Consider the following 20,711-nt stretch of genomic DNA (forward strand, 5'->3'; position numbering starts at 1 on the left):
CTATAGGGACCCTGTTCACTCAGAACCCTCAACACTTATGCAAAATGGGCTGGGGCTCCTAGCAAACACAAAAGACCCATATTTAGTTGTCAGGACGGTTCATGGAGTCACAGGTGCCTATGTTTTCCCACCACTGTCCTGGCTGCTGGGCATTGTCCCATCCTGCCCGAGTCTGTCCAGGGCTATTCTGGCCCAAGGCCCACACTATGGTGAAGTCACCATCACCAACCAAAGACCTCAACATCAGGTCTCGGTTTGGGAATGCTGGCCTTGTAAAGGCTTCTAAAGAGAAACCAAAAAGACACTGATGGTGGAAAGACCAAGGAAAGAACAAATTAAACATAATATAATGATGCATCATCTAAAACATCACTTCAGGAGCAGATTGAGAATTGGAAAGGTCTCTGAGCAGAAGATGCTCTACGGGTGAGGGCCTGAGGATTTGTGAAAGTTGTAAGGAAGAGGTGAGCTTGGGATTATATGAGAGAAAGAAAGAAAGAAAGAAAGAAAGAAAGAAAGAAAGAAAGAAAGAAAGAAAGAAAGAAAGAAAGAAAGAAAGAAAGAAAGAAAGAAAGAAAGGGAAGGAAGGAAGGAAGGAAAGGAAGGAAGGAAGGAAGGAAGGAAGGAAGGAAGGAAGAAGGAAGGAAGGAAGAAAGAAAGAAAGAAAGAAAGAAAGAAAGAAAGAAAGAAAGAAAGAAAGAAAGAAAGAAAGAAAGAAAGAAAGAAAGAGAGAGAGAAAGAAAGAAAGAAAGAAAGAAAGAAAGAAAGAAAGAGAAAGAAAGAAAGAGGAAGAGAGAAAGAGAGAGGGGGAGGGAGGGAGGAAGAGAGAAAGAGAGAGAGAGAAAGAAAGAAAGAGAGAGAGAGAGAGAGAGAGAGAGAGAGAGAGAGAGAGGGAGGAAGGAAGGAAGGAAGGAAGGAAGGAAGGAAGGAAGGAAGGAAGGAAGGAAGGAAGGAAGGAAAGAAGGAAGGAAGGAAGGAAGGAAAGAAGGAAGGAAGAAAGAAGGAAGGAAAGAGAAAGGAAGAGAGGGAAGGATGGAGAAAGGAAGAAAGAAAAGAAAAGATAATCATTAAAATAAGTAAAGATACACAAAGGTAAACAAGTTCAGAAAGAGGATACAAAGAAACAGGATTCACTCAGTTACTACTTATTAAATTTAATGTATCCTCTTCAAAAACAAAAAGTATATAAAAGGAGTGGATGGTTTTCTCTGTGGTTCTCTTTTTTCTTTATGTATTTAAAGGTCTTTGTTTAATGACTGTCAAATTCATCATAAAAGAATGAAGAAGAGAAAGCCTGGGGGGGGTGGAGGGAGAGCAGTGCAATGGTTTTTTTTGGGGGGGGGTGAGGCAATTGGGGTTGAGTGACTTGCCCAGGATCACACAGTTAGTGAGTGTTATATGTCTGGGGTAGGATTTGAACTGGGGTCCTCCTGACTTCAGGGCCAGTGCTCTATCCACTGCACCACCTAGCTGCCCCTAGGCAGGTGGTCTCTTGAGGAGCCCAGGTGCTTAGCTGTGTCCGGGGGCTGTATTTCTGAAAGCCCAAGGCCTTCCCAGTACAAAGAGGAGGGAGGCTAAAGGGTTATAGCTTTTATGAACAAGGAGAAAGACTCTCAGGAAAGGGAAACACTGTATGAAAATAGTAGATATAGAATTAATCTTGGAGTCAGGAGAGTTCTGGGTTCAAGTCTTGCTAATGACACACCCACGTGACCGGTCCAGAATACATCAAGCCAACAAGCCTTTATTAAGAAGGGTTAAATCATTTAATGTCTTAGGGCCCCACCCACAATTTTAGGACAGTGGGTTAGTCTCTAAAACCACGCATTACAAATCTTCATTAGGTAGACGAAAAGTCATAGACAGATCTGGGTGGAAAGGTCCTCAGACGTGCTCTGGTTCAACCCCCTCCTTTTTGATGAGAACACTGAAGCCCAAGGAGGTGATGTGACTTGTCATTGTCAGAGGTGGAATTTGAACCCAGATCCTTTGACTCCAATACCATTGTTCCTCCTGCTGTATGGTGCTGCCTCCCTCTCCAAGCAGCTGTTGCCCTACACTGCTGAGATCAAAGAAGGGAGGCCGAGGCACCTCCTCCCAACCAGGAAGCTCAGACCGTGAGTGGGGAGAAGTGTCTACGTGTGTGTTCATGCACACATATACAAAAACGCACGATGTGGGGGGTGGGCGTCAATGCAATGCTAATGATGCAGGTAGGTGAACACCAGACACTTCTCTGGGCTGCTCACTCCCAACCCAGGAATTAAGAATGCCAGCAGAAGGTGTTGACAGACGGGATCTGACAGACCCACCATTCTATTTAGTTCCACAAGAAGCTTCTGCAACGTACGAGGAAAGGAGGAGCCAGCTGGGATGAGGACAACATATAGCTTTATGCACACACCCCCCACACACATGCATGCACACGTATACACATACACACAAACATGCACACATATAAACACAGGCACATGCACACACATGCAAATACTACACACATACAAATAAACACAAAATATACATACGGGTATACACAATGCGCACAAATATCCACGCATACACACAAACATGTACACTCACAACACACACAAACATATATGTGCAATACAACAATGCACACACAGTTTCTACATGCACTCATACACAGTGCACACATATACACACAATACACATATGCATGCACACATATATACAAACATACACGTGCACACATTCACATATAAAACCACATATATTAACACAATACACATGCACACACATGCACACAACAAACACTGCACATGTACACATGTACAGACATGCTCACATACATCTGCATATCCAAACACATACATGTGCACACATATTTACACAAATACATTTGCACACCAAAGCATATGCACTAAGGTAGGAGAGGGAGAGAGGGTCTAAGAGCAGACCACAGAAGCTGGGATTAGCAGAACCTGGTGCCATGGGTGATGACGAGGATGTACTGCCCGGCCACTGCTTTGGTAATTTCTCAGATGGCCCTTTGCCCCACTGGCCTCCTGCCCCCAATGACCGCCCCAGATCCCGACCAACTCACCATTTTCCCTGTGCTGGAAGGAAGGCGAGAAGTCTTTGGCAGTGATCCTGGCCATCCGGGCTTCTTCTTGAGCTTTCTGAGCCGCAGTGAGGGCTGCCTCTGCCTTGGCCCGGGAGTGGGAGGTCCTGCACAAGTGAGAGAGACAGGGGAAATGGGTGAGGCATGTTCCAGAGCTACAGAAGGAGAAAGGACCTCATGGGCCATCCAATCTAGCCTCTGGCTGAGCACGGATTCCCTGTAGGATAACCAGAGAAGTGGGGGTCACTCAGTGAGGGATCCCCCTGCCTCAGGAGGTGGCCTGTTCCACTCTGGGGCAACTTTTTCCCAACATGGAGCATCCACCCACTGCCCAACGTGAACAAAGAAAACAGAATCATAGAGTTAGAGCAGAGTCACTGAGTCCAGCTCATCATTGTATAGACTGGGAAACTGAGGCTCAGAAAGTTGAAGTGACTAGCCCAGGGTCACACAGCTGGTCAGTGTCAGAAGCAGAATCTGAACCGAGGTCCCTGATTCTGAGCCCTGCACTCTATCCACTACACTACACCGCACCCCCCCCCCCATAATGATCATAGCTAATTAACATTGATCTCAAGTATTAGTATTTGCAAAGTGCTTTACAAAAAAAAAATATTATAGATGGAGAACTGGAAGGGACTGAGGGGCCTCTGGTCCAACCCTGACATACCACAGAGGAGGAGGCTGAGGCACAGAGGGTAAGGGGCTTGCAAGAGGTACCACAGGTAGTAAATGTCCAATGCCACTTCTCTGCCCCTCAGCATGTCCATGAATGGGATGGACGTGACCGTGGAGCCCAGAGAGAAGAAGCAGCTGCTGCTGGTGGCCCTGGCACCCGTCGCAGGAGGGGCAGGGAGTGATATGCTCCAAGAAGAGGATGTAAGCTCTCTCTTCTTGTAAAGAGGCCAGAAGTGAGAACAAAGTCTGCAGGTCAGGACAGACTCCCTGCCAGGACAGCACTGTCTCCCTCCCCAGGGTCTTACTGAGGGATGTTCCCAAGAAGGAACTTCTGAGAACCGAGGGACCCTCAAATCATAGATTCCAAGCTAGAAGGGAGCTAAGCTCAGCCTCTTAATCAGTCAACAAGCATTCATTAAGCACCTACTGTGTGCCAGGCACTTATGCTAAGTGCTAGCAAAGAAAGGTGTAAATATGGTTCCTGACCCAAAGGGCCTCACATTCTAATGGGAGGAGACAACATGCTGATAACCAGACACATACTATCTATCGATTTGTCTGCCCACCTATCTATCCATCCATCCATCCATCCATCTAATCATCTATAAATCTATTATTCATCTATTTATCATCCATCAATCTATCATCATCTATCAATCCACTCATCATTCATCTATCTTTATTATCCATCCCTCTATCTATGCACACGTGTATGTAATATATTCCATGGTGTGTGGATATGTATATATTTGTGTCTGTATATGTATGTGTTTACACTATGGCATATATATTATATATGTACATACATACACATCAGGGTATATATTATATATACATACACTATGATATAATATACGGTATCCTGATATGCAAAATATATATAGCATATATGTGGTATGTGCTATAGACAGATATGTATATTCTATATATAATCACATATCATATATACCCTAGCATATCATATATACTATATGGTGTATGTTACACATACACCATATAGTATATATTGTATATATATCATATATTATACATGAGAGAGATATAGTATTATACATACCATATAATTGCTATATAATATGTACACCACATAATATATATGAGATATATATATATAGTATATGGGACATAGTGTTATATAATTTCCATATATCATATATGGTATACATTACATGCTTACCACATATACTGTTTATTATATAGATTATACACCATATATATTATACACACACACATACCCACACCCACACATGTATATACACACACCTATATCCACACACCCACAGCCACATACATAACACTCTCTCTCTCTCTCTCTCTCTCTCTCTCTCTCTCTCTCTCTCTCTCTCTCTCTCACACACACACACACACACACACACATACTGTGCAAATGGAAGTTAATTTCATAGGAGAAGGCAGTATTTGACGTGAGTCTTGAAGCAAGCCAGCAGGCAGAGGAGAGGAGGGAAAGCATTCCCTAAATTCAATCTTCATTGAGCACAGCCTCTTAGACGTAAGGAACATAGAATTGCCATCTGACCTGATGGGTGGGGTGGGACAGATCTCTTCAGGGGTTCTAATAGTGAGTGAGGTATATGAAATGATGCCACCACCACTACCACCACCATCCTTACCAACATGCCAAGGTTGCTGTGAGGATAAAAGGAGCTGATATACTTTCCAATATTCTCTTACATTATACTAACTCTGCGTGAAACCTTTGCAGCAGCCTGTCTGGTCTAATTACCATCCCCCAAACACACAAGAAATATTCCTACTTCTGTAGCATTGCTGATGTAAGTCCTCTGCATCCCCCATCTCTATCCCCTCTACTTCCTTCTCTTGTGTTCTAGTCCCACCTATTTTTCAAGGCCTGTGCTTAATAAAAATAAGAATGATAGCCAGCATTTATAGAATGCTTTAAGGTTTGCAAAGGGCTTTACCAAAAAAAAAATCATTTTAACCCAGCAACAACCACAGGGGGCAGGTACTATTACAATCACCATTTTGCAGGAAACTGAGTTTGACAGAAGTTAAGTGACTTGCCCAGGGTCACACAACTAGTAAAATGTCTGAGGTCACATTTGAACTCAGGTCTTTGCTGCTCCGGGTCTAGTGCTCTATCCACTTCATTACCTGGCTACCTCAAGTAAGTACTTCCTCCATGAAGTGATCCAGGAAAGGCCTAACCATTCTAGCCTACTTGTGAGTTTTCTTTCCTCTAATTTAGAATGTCAGAGCTGGGAGGGCCCTTAGAACACAGAACGTCAGAGCTGGGAAGGTCCAAACAAGACAGACAATTAGAGCTGGAAAGGAACTCAAAAGCCATACAGTTCAAATTCTAGAAGCTACCCAATGAACTGCTATTATAGGCAGGCCTAGAATCAAAGTGTCAAACATGGAAGCATGAAACTCACTTTTTAAAAAAATAGAGCTTCCATTTTCCCTCAGATAGTCCTACAACATGCAACTTGCCCCCCCCCAAAAAAAACCAAACAAAGCAAATGGATCCTAGTAAAAGGTTTATGGATGCACACTCACATGTGCTTATTGGCACCCGGCCCCTGACTCATGTACCAATCCTGGCACTCCCTGCCTTACATATGTCTGTTCTACTCCCTCTGCAACAACTTGGAAGAACTCTGCCTCTTTGCCATTGAGTTAAAGAAATCCAAACACTTCCCAACATGGGCTTCCATTTCTTATTAGGAAACCTGCTGGGAATAACAACAAAAAGGCCCTCCCCTGTTGTCCTGCTTTTTCTGAGTTTCCTGTAATTTTGCCCGAATAAGGAGAGGGAGGGCTGGCCAAGCAGCAGCATGCTCAGCGGGGTTGGTTCCCAGGAGGGCCCCAGCCAGGCCAGACAGATCTATTCCCTTCATTCCATGGGTGGCTGCGGGCATGGCACCCAAAGCCCGGGGCAGGATCTCCCTCTCTGACTTCTGTCCCAGAAAGCCTAGGACCGGAACCACCACATTTGGAGCACCCCTACCTGGGGAGCATGGGAGCCCCAGCTTCCAGGCTCCCTGACCCTTGGTTACTCACACTTATGGGTGCTGTGGCTACTTCTGAGGCCTCACTAGGACAAAACCTCTACCAATCACTTAGATCAAGCCTAACCATTAGTCTATCAGTCAGCAAGCATTTATTAAGTGTTTACTATGTACCCTAAGTGCTGGGGATCTAAAGAAAGGCAAAAAACTGTCCCTACCTTCAAGAAACTCAGAGGGCAGACAACATGAAAACAACTCTCTGTACAAACAAGATACGGACAGGCTAAACTGGAGATAACTAGTACATGTATGTTATACACAGAATAAATTAAAGACTATTTGAAGGAGGTGAAGCTCTAGTAGCTGCGGGGGATGCATTTAGGGAGGGGGGAAGACCAGGAAAGGTTCTTGTAGAAGGTGAGATTTACGCTAAGTCTTGAAGGAAACCAGAGAAATTAAGATGAGCTAGAGATGGGCAGCCCAGGCATGGGGGTAGCCAATGCAAAGGCTGGGGTTTGAGGAACTAAAAGTAGGTCAGTGTGGCTGAATTGCAGAGATCATGGAGGGGAGTGAAGTATCAGAAGACTGGAAGGGTAGGCAGGGAGCAGGTTGCAAAGGGATTAAATGCCAAACATAAGACTCTCTTTGGATCAGAGATCCACTCGGGGCAATAGCAGGACTTCATACAGGAAGGAGTGATCTTTCCTGCTCCCTTGTCCCCAAATGGTTCTAGCCATGTTATCTTGCGCCATCTTGGGTACAGAGCTTCCTTATCAAAGCCAAATGAAAGGAAGCCATTTCCCCCACTTTAGTTCTTGTTCCCTCCTTTCCACCTCTCTTCTGCCTCCCTTGCCCAGCACCAGGATTTTCTTGCCACCCTGCTCCCCTATTTCCCGTTTCAAAGGAATGTGACTTGATAAGGGAGGCAGAATAGTGGAGTTGGAAGTCACAGGTTTTACACTTGACATTGTCTCTGAGTAGCCATGAGATCTTGGGCAAATAACTCCTTTGGTCCTCTATGGACCTGAATTTCCTCATCTGTGAAACTAAAGACTTAGGTGGTATGGAGGTAGGTAGCATCAAGCCCATTGTCTGCTCCATCTTCCTCGTGATGAAGAAAAATGATTAAGCACACACACACACCCCACACACAAATCCAATACAGAAACTTTGTTCAATAAGGCACATCCACCATTTCTGTCTTAGTAGTCTCCCACCTCTCTGCTATGATGGGGCAGGTGTGTTTCATCAGCTCTTTCCTAGGACCTTCGCTGGGTTTCCATTCCCTAAAGCTCTCTCATTTACATTGTTGTAGTCATGGTACACAATGTTCTCTGGGTTCAATCTACCTTGTTTCACCTCATTTCATGGAGATCCTCTAACATTTCTCTGAATTCCTCATATTTGTCATTTTTTGCTCCCCAATTATATTCCACTGCATCATTTAAGCCATTCCCCAATTGGTGGGCATCCATTTTGTTTCCTTTGTTACCACAAAGAGTGTGGCTACGAATATTTTGTCATGTAATGAACCTGTCTTTGACTTGCCTGGGGTACATATCTGGTAACAGAATTATTATTGGTAATGACTAGCATTTATATAGCACTTAAAGGTTTGCAGAATGTTTTACTAATATTACCTCATTTAACATAACAACCTTGGGAGGCAAGTGTTGTTATTATCCCCATTTTACAGATGAGGAAACTGAGGCAGAGAGCCATGAAAAGTAATTTGTCCAGAGTCACACAGCCAGTAAGTATCTGAAGATATATTTGAACTCAGGTCTTCCAGACTTGAGTTCTAGTTCTTTATCTACTGTGCCACCTTGCTGCCTCAAAAGTATGGAAGGTTTAGTCATTCTTTTAAAAAAAATACCTCTTCCATCATAATGGCAAATGAAATCAAGAAAGTCTGAATTTGGGGCAGCTAGGTGGCACAGTAGATAGAACACTGGCTCTGGAATCAGGAGGACCTGAGTTTAAATCCGGCCTCAGACACTGTATGACCCTAACCAAGTCATAACCCCAATTACCTCCAAAAAAAAAAAAGGCAGAGAGAAAGAAAGTTTGAAGCTTTCTGAGTTTCCAACAACAGGGATCAATGAACCTGCCTTCTCACAAGCTCTCCAATACTGACCATTTGTATCTTTTTTGTCTTTGCCTATATGTGTGGAGGAAGAGGGGAGATGTGAAATGTCAAAACTGTTTTAATTTGCCTTTCTCTTTCTCTTAATGATTTTGAACATGACTTTATATGATCCTTTACAATCCAGAAATCTTTTTTTTTGGGGGGGGGGTGAGGCCATCAGAGTGAAATGACTTGCCCAGGGTCACACAACTAGATAGTTCATAAATCTTAAAAAAAAAAAACCAACCCAAACCTCTATTTCCTTTGTCCACTTGTTTACTGGAGAATAGGTCTGGATATTTACATTTGTATCAATTTCCTGTATATACTAGATATCAAGTTTTATTGATATTTTATTCCATTTCCCCCTTTATTTTCTAATTTTGTCTTCACTGACTGTATTCATCAAAAAGCTTTTTAATTTCATTCCAAGTCAGGTAAATAAGTATTTATTAAGCACCTACTATGTGTCAGATCCTGTGGATACAAAGAAAGGCAAAAAACAGTCCCTGCCTTCAAAGAGCTCACAGTGTAATGGAGACAAGATGCAGATAACTATGTACGAATAAAATAAAGATAGAACAAATTAAGGATAATATCAGAGAGGAGGCAGGAAAATTAAGGAATAAGAAAGCCTTCTTACAAATGTTTGCTGAGACTTGAAGAAAACCAGCAAAATCAGGAAGTGGTGATAAGCAAGGAGGGAGTTAGGACAGCTAATGAAAATGCCAGAGTTGGGAGATGAGTGTCTTGTTTGTGGGACAACAAGGAGGCTGGTGTTACTGACTGTCACAGGATGTGGAGGGAAGTAAGATGGAAAAAAAAACTGGAAATGTAGGAAGGGCCAGGCTACGAAGGGTTTTAAACGCCAAACATAAGATTTTATATTTGATCCTGGAAACAATAGCGAACTTCTGGAGTTTACTAAATAGTGGGGTAGCATGGTCAGAGCTGCCCTTTAGGAAGATCAGTTTGACAGCTGGATGAGAAACAGACTGGAGTACAGAAATGTAGCCAAAATCATCTTTTATTTTTTAGCATTTCCTCTCTCTCTCTCTCTCTCTCTCTCTCTCTCTCTCTCTCTCTCTCTCTCTCTCTCTCTCCCTCTCTCCCTCTCTCCCTCTCTCCCTCTCTCTCTCTCTCTCTCTCTCTCTCTCTCTCTCTCTCTCTCTCTCTCTCTCTCTCTCTCTCTCTCTCTCTCTCTCTCTCTCTCTCTCTCTCTCTCTCTGTCTTCTCTCTCTCTCTCTCTCTCTCTCCCTCTCTCCCTCTCCCTCCCTCTCTCTCTCTCTCTCTCTCTCTCTCTCTCTCTCTCTCTCTCTCTCTCTCTCTCTCTCTCTCTCCCTCTCCCTCCCTCTCTCTCTCTCTCTCTCTCTCTCTCTCTCTCTCTCTCTCTCTCTCTCTCTCTCTCCCTCCCTCTCTCTCTCTCTCTCTCTCTCTCTCTCTCTCTCTCTCTCTCTCTCTCTCTCTCTCTCTCTCTCTCTCTCTCTCTCTCCCCCTCTCCCTCCCTCCCTCCCCCCCTCCCCACTGTTTGGTTACTTCTCCCTCTAGACATAGTTGTGAACAGTATTTTATTTCATCCTCTTCTAATTTGTATATATATGTATATATATACATTTATTTTTACTGTGTTACTTTTTATATTCAGATCAAGTATCTATTGTGGTATATGGTATAAGATATTGGCCTAATTCTAATTTTGGCCAAACTGCTTTCCAGTTTTCTCAGAAGTTCTTATACATATATATGTGTGTGTGTGTGTGTGTGTGTGTGTGTGTGTGTGTGTGTAGATATATATATATATATACACACCTATACATACATATATATATATATATATATATATATATATAGGTGTATATATATAAAAGGGTGGGGTGGGGTGGTAGGGAAGGAGTTCTTCCAGTAACTGATGTTCTGGGGTTTATTAAACCCTGTACTTCTCTTTCATTATTTCTGTTTCTTGTTGATCTAATCTGTTCCACTGATCCACTTTTCTGCATTTTAACTAGCAGCAAATATTTTCCCGACTATGGCTTTCTAATAGAGTTTGAAGAGTGGTAATGATATGTCCTGATTCATTCACACTTTCATTGTTTTTCTTAAGCTTATAGACCTTTATCTCTAACAAATGAATTTTTAAATTATTTTGTCTAGTTCTAAAAAAATTATTAATTTGACTGTTATGGCACTAAATATGTAAATTAATTTAAGTAGCAGGAACAAGATAGGGACTAAACCTGTGAATTCTCTGGTATCAGAACTCTCTGGTGAGGAAATTCCCTCTACTAATGCAGGTCAGCACCTCGTCTGCAATTTACAGTCTCAGAGAGTTTTCTCGAGCACTGAGATGTTAAATGTCATTAAGCTAGTAGGTGATGGAGGTAGCACTTGAACCTAAGTCCTCTTGATGCTGATGCCAGCCTTTTATCTACGATGCCTCAGTGACTCATTTTGCCATCATGAATAGTGACTATCTCACTGATTATTTAAGCATCCCTTTATTTCTTTCAAGAATGTTCTGTATCTGGGGCAGCTAGGCGGCACAGTGGATAGAGCATTGGCCCTGAAGTCAGGAGGACCTGAGTTCAAATCCAGACTCAGACCAAACACTTGACATTTACCAGCTGTGTGGCCCTGGGCAAGTCATTTAACCCCAACTGCCTTAAAAAAAAAAGAAGACTATTCTGTATTTGTATTTACCCAGGGTGTCCCAAAATTCTTAACCTGCTAAAATATAAAACGTTGGGGACCCCTATATGTCTTAAGAGCTAACTCTATGCATTTGGAATGGAATTTCTCTCATAATTTCTTCCTGATTTTTGTTAGTACTGTATAGAAATGCTGACGATTTCTGTGGATTTATGTTGAATCCTGCAATCATGTACCTCCCATTAGCTATTAGTCACCTCCCATTCTCCGAGGTATGCTAAGCTCACAATTATGTCATTTGCAAATAGGGATAGTTTTAACTCCTCTGCTGATATTTATACTTTTGCTGTGGTTTACTTGCTTTATTGCCATAGCTAATATTTCTAGAGCTGTGCCAAATCTTAGGTTAGTGGGTTAGAAATGAATTAGGGTTAAAGTATTATTGTTAGGAATGTTCCTAGGGTTTTTTTTTCCATTGCAAACCAAACTAGCTCTTGGTTTTAAATATATGCTTTTAACTACATTAAAAGGCCCTTCTATCTTTATGCTTTTTAGAGTTTTTTTTTAAAGTACATGAGTGATGAATGTTGTCAAAGGACTTTTTCTGCATCTATCAAAATAATCATGTGGGATTTGTTCTTTCTTGTTTCTATAATTAATTATGCTGTTTTCCTAATGTTGGACTATCCTTGCATCCTTGGTATGAATCCAACTTGGTTATAGTGAATTATCTTCTGGATATATTTCTGTAGTCTCCTCACAAGAATTTTACTTAAAATTTATGCTTCAGTTGTCATTAGTGAGACTGCTTTAGAGTTCTTTTATCTGCTTTGTCTCTCCTTTGTGTTATCAGGATATTTGCCTCATAAAGGAGATTTCATAGGGTATTTTCTGTCTCTTTATTTGAGAATCATTTTGTATTTGTAATCATTTTAATTACTCTTTAAATGTTTGATAGGATGCACTTGTAAATCCATCTGGCCCAAGTCCCACATACATTTTTAACTGCCTTGCCAGCTTTAAACAAAAGGAAAAATATATCACTGATGGCATTGTAGGAACTGCAATTCTACAAACATTTGTTAAAGGTCTGCTAACCCTAAGCTAGTTCCCAGAGCTAAAAAAAATGGGTTGTGTCCTTCTGGAGCTTATTATCTAATATGACATGAAACCCAAATAAGTAATATATAAGGTAAAACATAATTAGGTAGCCGGAGATGCAGTGGACAAAATGCAAGACCTCTAGAAGGAAAGGCTTGATTTCAATCAGGTCTCAGGCATTTATTAGCTGTGTGACACTGGTCAAGCTACATTCTGTCAGCATTTAGATAAATGCTGTTAGTTTTACAGGAGCAAAGGAAAGATCCCTACAAAGTGCTTTAGGGAAGTCCCAAAAGGGAGAGAATCCAAGAATGTCAGGGTTGGAAAGGACCTCAGTAGCATCAACCCATGGCTGAGCAAGAATTCTCTCTACAACATACCCAACAAGCAGCCGTCTAGTCTTTGCTTAAAACTCTCAAAAGAACAAGAAAAACCTGCCTCCTAAGGCAGGCTATTCCACTTTGGATTAGCTGGAATTATTAGGAGGTTTCCTTAAGCCAAACTGGCATTTATGTAACTTGGACCCTGTTCTGTCCTCTGTGAAGGAAAGAACAAATTTAGTCCCTCTTCCCCTTGGCAGGCCTTCCGGTGACTGAAGAGACTTCTCATCGCCATCCTTTCATCCCAGTCTTCTCCTGTCTCTTTGATAACTCATTTGGCATATGCTTGGGACCCATCACCACCCCCGTTTTCCTTCTCTGGATACCTGGGAGTTTATCAATGTGCTTCCTTAAAACATGGTGCCCAGAACTAACCCCAATAATCCAGATATGGTCTGACCAATACAGGGTACGATAGTATTAAGATTTCCTTCATCTTACATACTATGCCTCACTTCATACAGCCTATGATTGCATTAGTTTGCTCAATTCAATGTTGTTTTTTAAATCTATTCTCCTCCCGAGTATTTGACACATTTGATCACCCACTCCTCCCTCAATTTGTGAGATAACGTCTTCCCCTGGTTCTCTTCCTCTGCGTCTAATTGTACTTCAATGTCCTTTACTGCATCACGATCCATGTCCTCCCCCCAGCGCATGGGTGTATTCCAGTGCTCTGTTCTCGACCCTCTTCTATTCTTATTTTCTGTATTCCTTCTCTTGATGAGTTCATCATCTCCCATAGTGGGAGGAGGCTTAATTATCATCTCTAGACAGTTGATTCTCAAATTTACATATCCAGCTCTCATCTTCCTCCTGAGCTACCATGCCATATCTGCCTGCTGGATCTCTCCATCTGGATACACTCTAGACCTCAAACATGTCTGAAACAGAGTCTTCCCTGATCCCTCTCTTCTTCTCCGTATCTGTCAAGGCACCACAATCTCTCTAGTTCACAACCCTCAAGTCATCCTTGAATCTTCCCTGTCTCCAGTCCCACACAGCCTACCACCTGCCGAATCCTGTTGATTATACCTCCCATACATTCCTTAACCTGTTTCATCTCTGCTCACACAGACATAATCCTAGTTTGCAGGTCCTTCTTACTTCTGATCTATACTATTGCAATAGCCTCCTAATTGCTCTCGCTGACTCCAATCCATCTCTCTCCTCTCTTCTCTACCATCCACAAAGCTGTCCAATGAATATTCCTAAAAAAACTACTCTTGTGTCACTCTCCAGACTTAGTGACTCCCTATTGTCTTTAGACTGAAGCATCAACTTCTCTGGTAGGCTTTTACAGTATGGCTCCAACCCATTTGTCTAAGATTACTCCATGTTACTCCTCCTCACATATTCCAGCCAAACTGACTTATTTGCTATTCCCTAACTATGACATCCTATCATCTCTTACCTTCATGTATTAGCATGGAGCCAGCCAGCTGGCCCCCTCGTGCCTGGAACATTCTCCCTCCTCATCTCCACCTCCTGGAATCTCTAGATTCCTTTAAGGCCCTGCTCAAGTTACAGACGCTACCGCAAGGCCCTTGTTGATCTCCATAGTTGTTAGTACTCACCTCAAAACTATTTTGCATTTACTTTGTTTGTATATTTTGTATTTACTTATTTGTGCATGGTTGTTCCGCCTGCCCTCACCCTCCACCCCAAAAGAATGTAAGAGGGCATGGTATATTTTTACATTTTCCCTTTTTACCCCCAGCATGTACCACAGTGTTTATGACCCAGTAGGCTGTTCAAAAATGACCTTGAGTTGAACATTATATTGCTGAATAATATTGAGCTTTAAACCCACCAAAATCCCCAGAAAATTTTCAGCTGAGGGCTGGGGGTAGGGTGGGGACCAGGGAAGACTTCATGGAGGAGTTAGCATCTGATCCAGGCCTTGAAGAATAAAAAGGATTTTGATACCTGGAGATAATTAAGAAGTACATTCCAAGCTCTCATAAATGCACAGAGGTTGGAGAAAGCATGACAGGAGAAGAGAGATAATTAGTAGTTTAGTTTCACTGGAATAATGTGCACATGAAGGAAAATAGCAAGAAATATAGCATCATATGGAAGAAGGATTTTTTGAAAGTGTATTAGGACCCTTGTTAGTATCTACCTGCACAAATATGTCATTATACTTTCTTTCTCTTTCCCTAGTGATGACTTGCCCAAAGAGAACTCAGGTTCTGTTTATGAACACAACCTAAAAGATAACTGCCAGGCAATGGTCCCAATGGCCCTTCTAAGCTGGTTAGAACCCAGCTACCCCAATAACCAAAGTAAATGGATGTGGTAGCTCTTGGCCAGGCAGCTTGGCTGGTTAAAGCATAGTGTCCCAGAAGACATGATCCCAGGCTCATTCCCATGTGATGGGCTCTGCATATGCTACTGTTCACAAAAGGGATTGTCGAAGTGTGCGTGTGAATGGTTCATTATACATATTACTTCTGGGCAAATTATTCTCTTTTCTGAGTTTGAGTCACCTCTTTTGTAAAATGGAGAGAGGAGGTGGACTAGATGATTCCTGAGATTCCTTCTGGTTCTAATGATCTATGATTCTACTACCCTAGAGTCTCATTATCACAGATATTAAGTTCATCTGGGAACTTACAAACTAGATGGTATAGCAGAAAGAATACTGGATTTTGAATCTGGGAAACCTGAGTTCAAACCCCAACTCTACCTCATGTCTCTGGGACTCAGTTTTCTCCTATATAAAATGAAGATGTTGTATTAGTAGTCTCCAAGGTCCCATCCGAATGCAATGCCTATGAGTGCTGAATGATAATCTGACTGCAGGATTGCTTCTGTCCATGGTGCTAGTATTTAGTGTCGCTATCTTTGCTTAACTCACTAGCATCATTATTCATGCTAGTAACACGAAGACGAAGGAGAAGGAGAAGGTGGAGGGGGAGGGGGAGGAGGGGGGAGAAGAAGCCTTCCCACATCATTGGCAGGCTGTCATTTATTGACTAGTCTGTCAGTCCTCAGATAACAAGTACAGTCCTGTTCTGTCTGCCCTGGAAAATGAGGAGTATCCCTATTCAAAAACATCTCCTTTCCACAAGAGTTCGCCATATACTATGATTAGATTGCTGAGGTCATACAGGCACACACCAGGATCTTATATCTTCATATTCTCTCCCCGCCCCGCCCCCTCCTTCCCTCTCCTCACCTCTCTATTGCCTAGCTGGTTATTTAATGGAATTTCATTATAAAGCACTTCCCCCCCCCCCCCCCCCCCGGCTACATACTTACCAATACCTATGGGCTAATCAGTGTTGTTCTTAGTAGGCAGTATAAGAATAGCTTAATTTACCTGTAAGCAACCAGGAGATAATACTGTTTTTTATGTATCAGAGAAGCAGTGGTATAACTGCAGGGTAGAGGATGGGTAGGTCTGAATTACAGCCTATAGTAGGAATACAGATCACTGCACCAATCTCCTTGATAGAATGATACCTAGGGAGCACTAACCTAGGGTTACTGGTGATGTCAATCTTAAGCCATCACCACAACCTCACACTTAGAATCACAGAACCTTAGAATTCACTTTCAACTAGGGAGGTCAGAGTGCAAGCAATTAATTAATTCTAACAAACATTTATTGGGCATCTACTATGTTCAAGGTGCTGTGACAGATGCTAGGGATGCTGGGATGGATGATACAATCCCTGTCCTCAAGGAGCTCAGTTATACTAGGGAGTGTACAACTATACAGATAAATACGAGATAAAGTAGCACATGGGAGGTCAGCAGCACTGTGGTGAGGAGGCATCTGAACTGCTTTTAGGAATGAAGAGAAGACTGAGGTAGGAGTGGTGGGCATCCTGTGTCTCAAGCTATCTTCAGGTACCTGAAAGGCTGTCATGTGGATGAGGCATTTCACTTATTCTTTTTTTTTTTTTGGCTAGGCAATGGGGTTAAGTAACTTGCCCAGGGTCACACAGCTAGTAAGTGTTATATGTCTGAGGCCAGATTTGAACTCAGGGCTTATGCTCTATCCACTGTGCCACCTAGCTGCCCCCATTTTTTTTAAGGTAATTGGGGTTAAGTGACTTGCCCAGGGTCACACAGCTAGTAAGTGTCAAGTGTTTTGGTCTGAGGTTGGATTTGAACTCAGGTCTTCCTGACTTCAGGGCTGGTGCTCTATCCACTGCACTACCTGGCTGCCCCCCATTTCACTTACTCTTCTGGGTCCCAGACAGCAGAACTAGGAACAAGTTACAGAGAGGCAGAAATCAGCCAGAGGTGAAGAACAATGGGCCATTACATGGCACGCTGGATAGAACGCCAGGTCTGGAGTCAGGAAGACTCGTCTTCCTAAGTTCAAGTCTGGCCTCAGACTCTTTCTAGCTGTGTGATTCTTGGCAAGTCACTTCACCCTGTTTGCCTCAGTTTCCTCATCTGTAAAATGATCTGGAGAAGGAAATGGCAAAGCACTCCAGTATCTTTGCCAAGAAAAATACAAATGGGTCACAAGAGTCAGACACAACTGAAAAGACTGAACAACAACAAAGAAAAAAACTTCCTTACAATCAGAGCTATCAAAAGGGAAATGGGTTGCCATGGATGAAGTGAGCTCCCTTTCACTAGAGGTCTACAAAAAGTGCCCGGATGACCAGATGGGAATGCTGTAGAGGAAATTCTTAGAGGATCAATGGTTTGAAGCTTAGAGACCTCTTTGCCCAACTCTCTCATTTTATATATGAGGAAGCTGAGGCTCAGAAAGGGTCACATAATAGGTATGATTGCACTAGATGGCCTCTGAGGTCCCTAGCAATGCCAAGATGCTGTGACTCAAAGAAGAAATCCAGGGGGCAACTAGGTGGTGCAGTGGATAGAGCACTGGCTCTGGAGTCAGGAGGATCTGAGTTCAAATCTGGCCTCAGACACTTGACAGTTACTAGCTGTGTGACCCTGGGCAAGTCACTTAACCCCAAATGCCTCACCAAAAAAGCAAAAAGAAGAAGAAATCCAGTAGTTGCTTCCTCTCAGCTTTTAGAATTAAGCTTTTGTTAGAAAATAGCACTAAGTGGGAAATGGAGGCATGTGTCTCCAGAGCAGGCAGCAGGACCTCAGATAAACAGTGAAAGTATGCTTCCAGTGCAAACAGTAGGAGCTGTTGGCACAGGACCTATAATATAAGAGATACAGAGAGGTCTTAAACCATTAGGATCATTCATACCAGCCTCCTAGGGACAACTGAGACTGAAGCCAGGGCAATCTGGTGGTGGAGTGAAAAGAGCTCTAGGCTTGGAGTCAGGAAGACCCAAGTTCGAATTCTTTAGACGCTTAATAGCCACATAACCTCACAGCAAGTTCCTTAACATCTCTTGATCTTATTTCTTTCATCTATAAAATAAGGAAGTCAAGACTCGCTGACTCCCAAGACCCCTTCTAACTCCAAATCTACGAGTTTATGAACCCTACCTACATTAGGCAATAACTGATTGTTCACTTCTGGCCCCTTTCAGCTCCAAAATTTTATGATTCTAGAATAAGGCTAATTCATACTAAAATATTTATAATTTATGTTCCCCTGTCCCAGAGCATTTGCATCAGCAAAAAAGGAGTGAAGGGACAAGGGTAATAGTTAACCCAAAGAAATTGACTCCTTAATGGCAAATTTAAATGTACTAGGACTTACTGTAGAGAATGGCATTTACTGGGGATGGGACAAAGAAACATCCAGACTGCATGTGGCACTGGAAAAAGCACAGGACTGGCAGGCAGAAGGTCTGTCTTCTTGTCCTGGCTCTGTCAACTATTAGCTATGTGTCCTCAGCTCTCCCACTTGTTAGCTGTGTGGCTTTAGGCAAGTTAATTAACCTCTCTGGACCTCCGTTTCCTTATCTGTAAAACTGAATGCTCTCTAAGATCCTTTCCAGATCTAATATTCCATTGCTGTGTGGTACCTTAGGCAGGTCAGTTTTCCCTTTCAAAGCTTGTTTTCCTCATCAATCAAATATAGAGACTTGACTAAAGGATCCCTATGTCTGTTCTAGCTCTAAAAACTGATGTGATTTTTGATCCAGTTTTAAGTGAGGATGAGAAGGGCCTCCATTTCCAAATGTGCTCTGTAGCTGGTGACCTATCCTGAGCTTGGGTCCATTTCAGCAGTGCATGAAGAGATTTCCAGTGACAGAGACTTCACCTTGGCCCTATTCAGAGTAGAGATCCAATCTCTGAGGCAGTTAGGATTTCTGTGTCTCCCTATCTGGTCTTTCTGCAAGGAGCTTAATTCCTTAATGCCTATGTAAATGTTATTATGGTAGAAATGGGGTCTGAGTTCTCACTAACTACTAACAATGCAATTCTAGACAGAAAACAAAAACACAGACCCAGTCTTAACCTCTTGATGTAAAAAACAAACAAGCAAACAAACAAAAACTACTTCTACGGTTGCAGACAACCAGCAGAAAGCATTACAACAAATGATGCTTTCAATCACTCCATCCAAGGAAGGATCAATCCTGTAGGCTCCAAGCAAGCACAATAGAAGAAAGTCTTCACCCTTCCCTCTGATATACAAACTAGGTGAGCAGAAGCAGCTGAATTAGACTTGAATGCTGCCTGCCCCAAGGATAGATTGGAAGCCAAAGGATTCCTGGGAGGACAGCTCAAGAAAGGGCATCTGAATCAGAAGGGAGAGGGGGAAGGGGAAGGAGCTGCTTCCATTCCTAAGAAAAGTCCAGGACTGGGGCTAGGCAAATTTCAGAACTCTGGTGTGGGTGCCCAGAGTGACACTGGGCCAGCCACTGACAGTACTCTGCCCATTTCTTTTCTCTCTCTCTCTCTCTCTCTCTCTCTCTCTCTCTCTCTCTCTCTCTCTCTCTCTCTCTCTCTCTCTCTCTCTCTCTGTCTCTCTCTCTCCCCCTCCCTTTTTTCTCTGCCCTTTCCTATCTCTCTCCCCTTCTACTTCTCACCCCTCCTTCCTCTGGCTCCTCTACCTCCATCTCTTCCTCTTCGCTTTTCTTTCTCCTGTCCTTTTCATTCTTTCCTTTTCTTTCTCCCTTTCTTCTTGCACTACCCTTCTCCCACTATCTCTTTCTTCCTCTCTCCCTTTATCCTTTTAAATTTTCCATTTCTAGGGCAGCTAGGTGGCACAGTGGATAGAGCACCAGTCCTGGAGTCAGGAGGTGCTGAGTTCAAATCCAGCCTCAGACACTTACTAGCTGTGTGACCCTGTGCAAGTCACTTAACCCCAATTGCCTCCAAAAACAATTCTCCATTCTCTCTCCACCTCTGTTTCCTCTGTATACGTCCTCTTTTTCCCCTCCCCTTAGCCTTCTCTATCTTTCCTCTTTCTGCATTTCTTTATCCTCCCTCTATTATGTTCTTTTCATCTCTCATTCAAGTCAACAGTGCCAGGCACTGTGCTAAGCACCAGCAGGGTGCTTTGCATAGTAGGTGCTTTGAATGTAATCAGTGCCTTCCATATGAGGTGGCTTAGTGTAACTGGATTGAGGGTCAGGGAAGACCTGGGTTCTAATTTCCCCTCAGACACTTAGTCACTATGCTACCCTGGACAAAGTCATTTCACCTTTTTCAGCCTCAGTTTCCTCATCTCCAAAGTGGGGATAACAAGAATACCTACCTCACAGAGATGTTCTAAGGATCAAATGAGAAGTGCTTTGAAATCGATAAGGTACAATAAAATCCAGATATGATTTTTAATTTCCTCTTTTTCA

General features: G+C 42.7%; 1 protein-coding gene across 1 annotated transcript in view; it reads right to left on the reverse strand.

Annotated features, from left to right (window-relative positions):
• Window positions 1-20,711, reverse strand: part of JPH3 (junctophilin 3) — a 190,627-nt gene that overhangs the window by 21,836 nt on the left and 148,080 nt on the right. Inside the window, exon 3 of the mRNA XM_020989206.2 lies at window positions 3,065-3,189. Within this exon, the coding sequence (XP_020844865.1) occupies window positions 3,065-3,189 (125 nt within the window). The remainder of the gene's footprint in view (window positions 1-3,064; window positions 3,190-20,711) is intronic.

The sequence above is a fragment of the Phascolarctos cinereus genome, unplaced genomic scaffold (genome assembly GCF_003287225.1).
Source record: "Phascolarctos cinereus isolate Bilbo 61053 unplaced genomic scaffold, phaCin_HiC Scaffold_2;HRSCAF=192, whole genome shotgun sequence".
NCBI classification, from domain to species: domain Eukaryota; kingdom Metazoa; phylum Chordata; class Mammalia; order Diprotodontia; family Phascolarctidae; genus Phascolarctos; species Phascolarctos cinereus.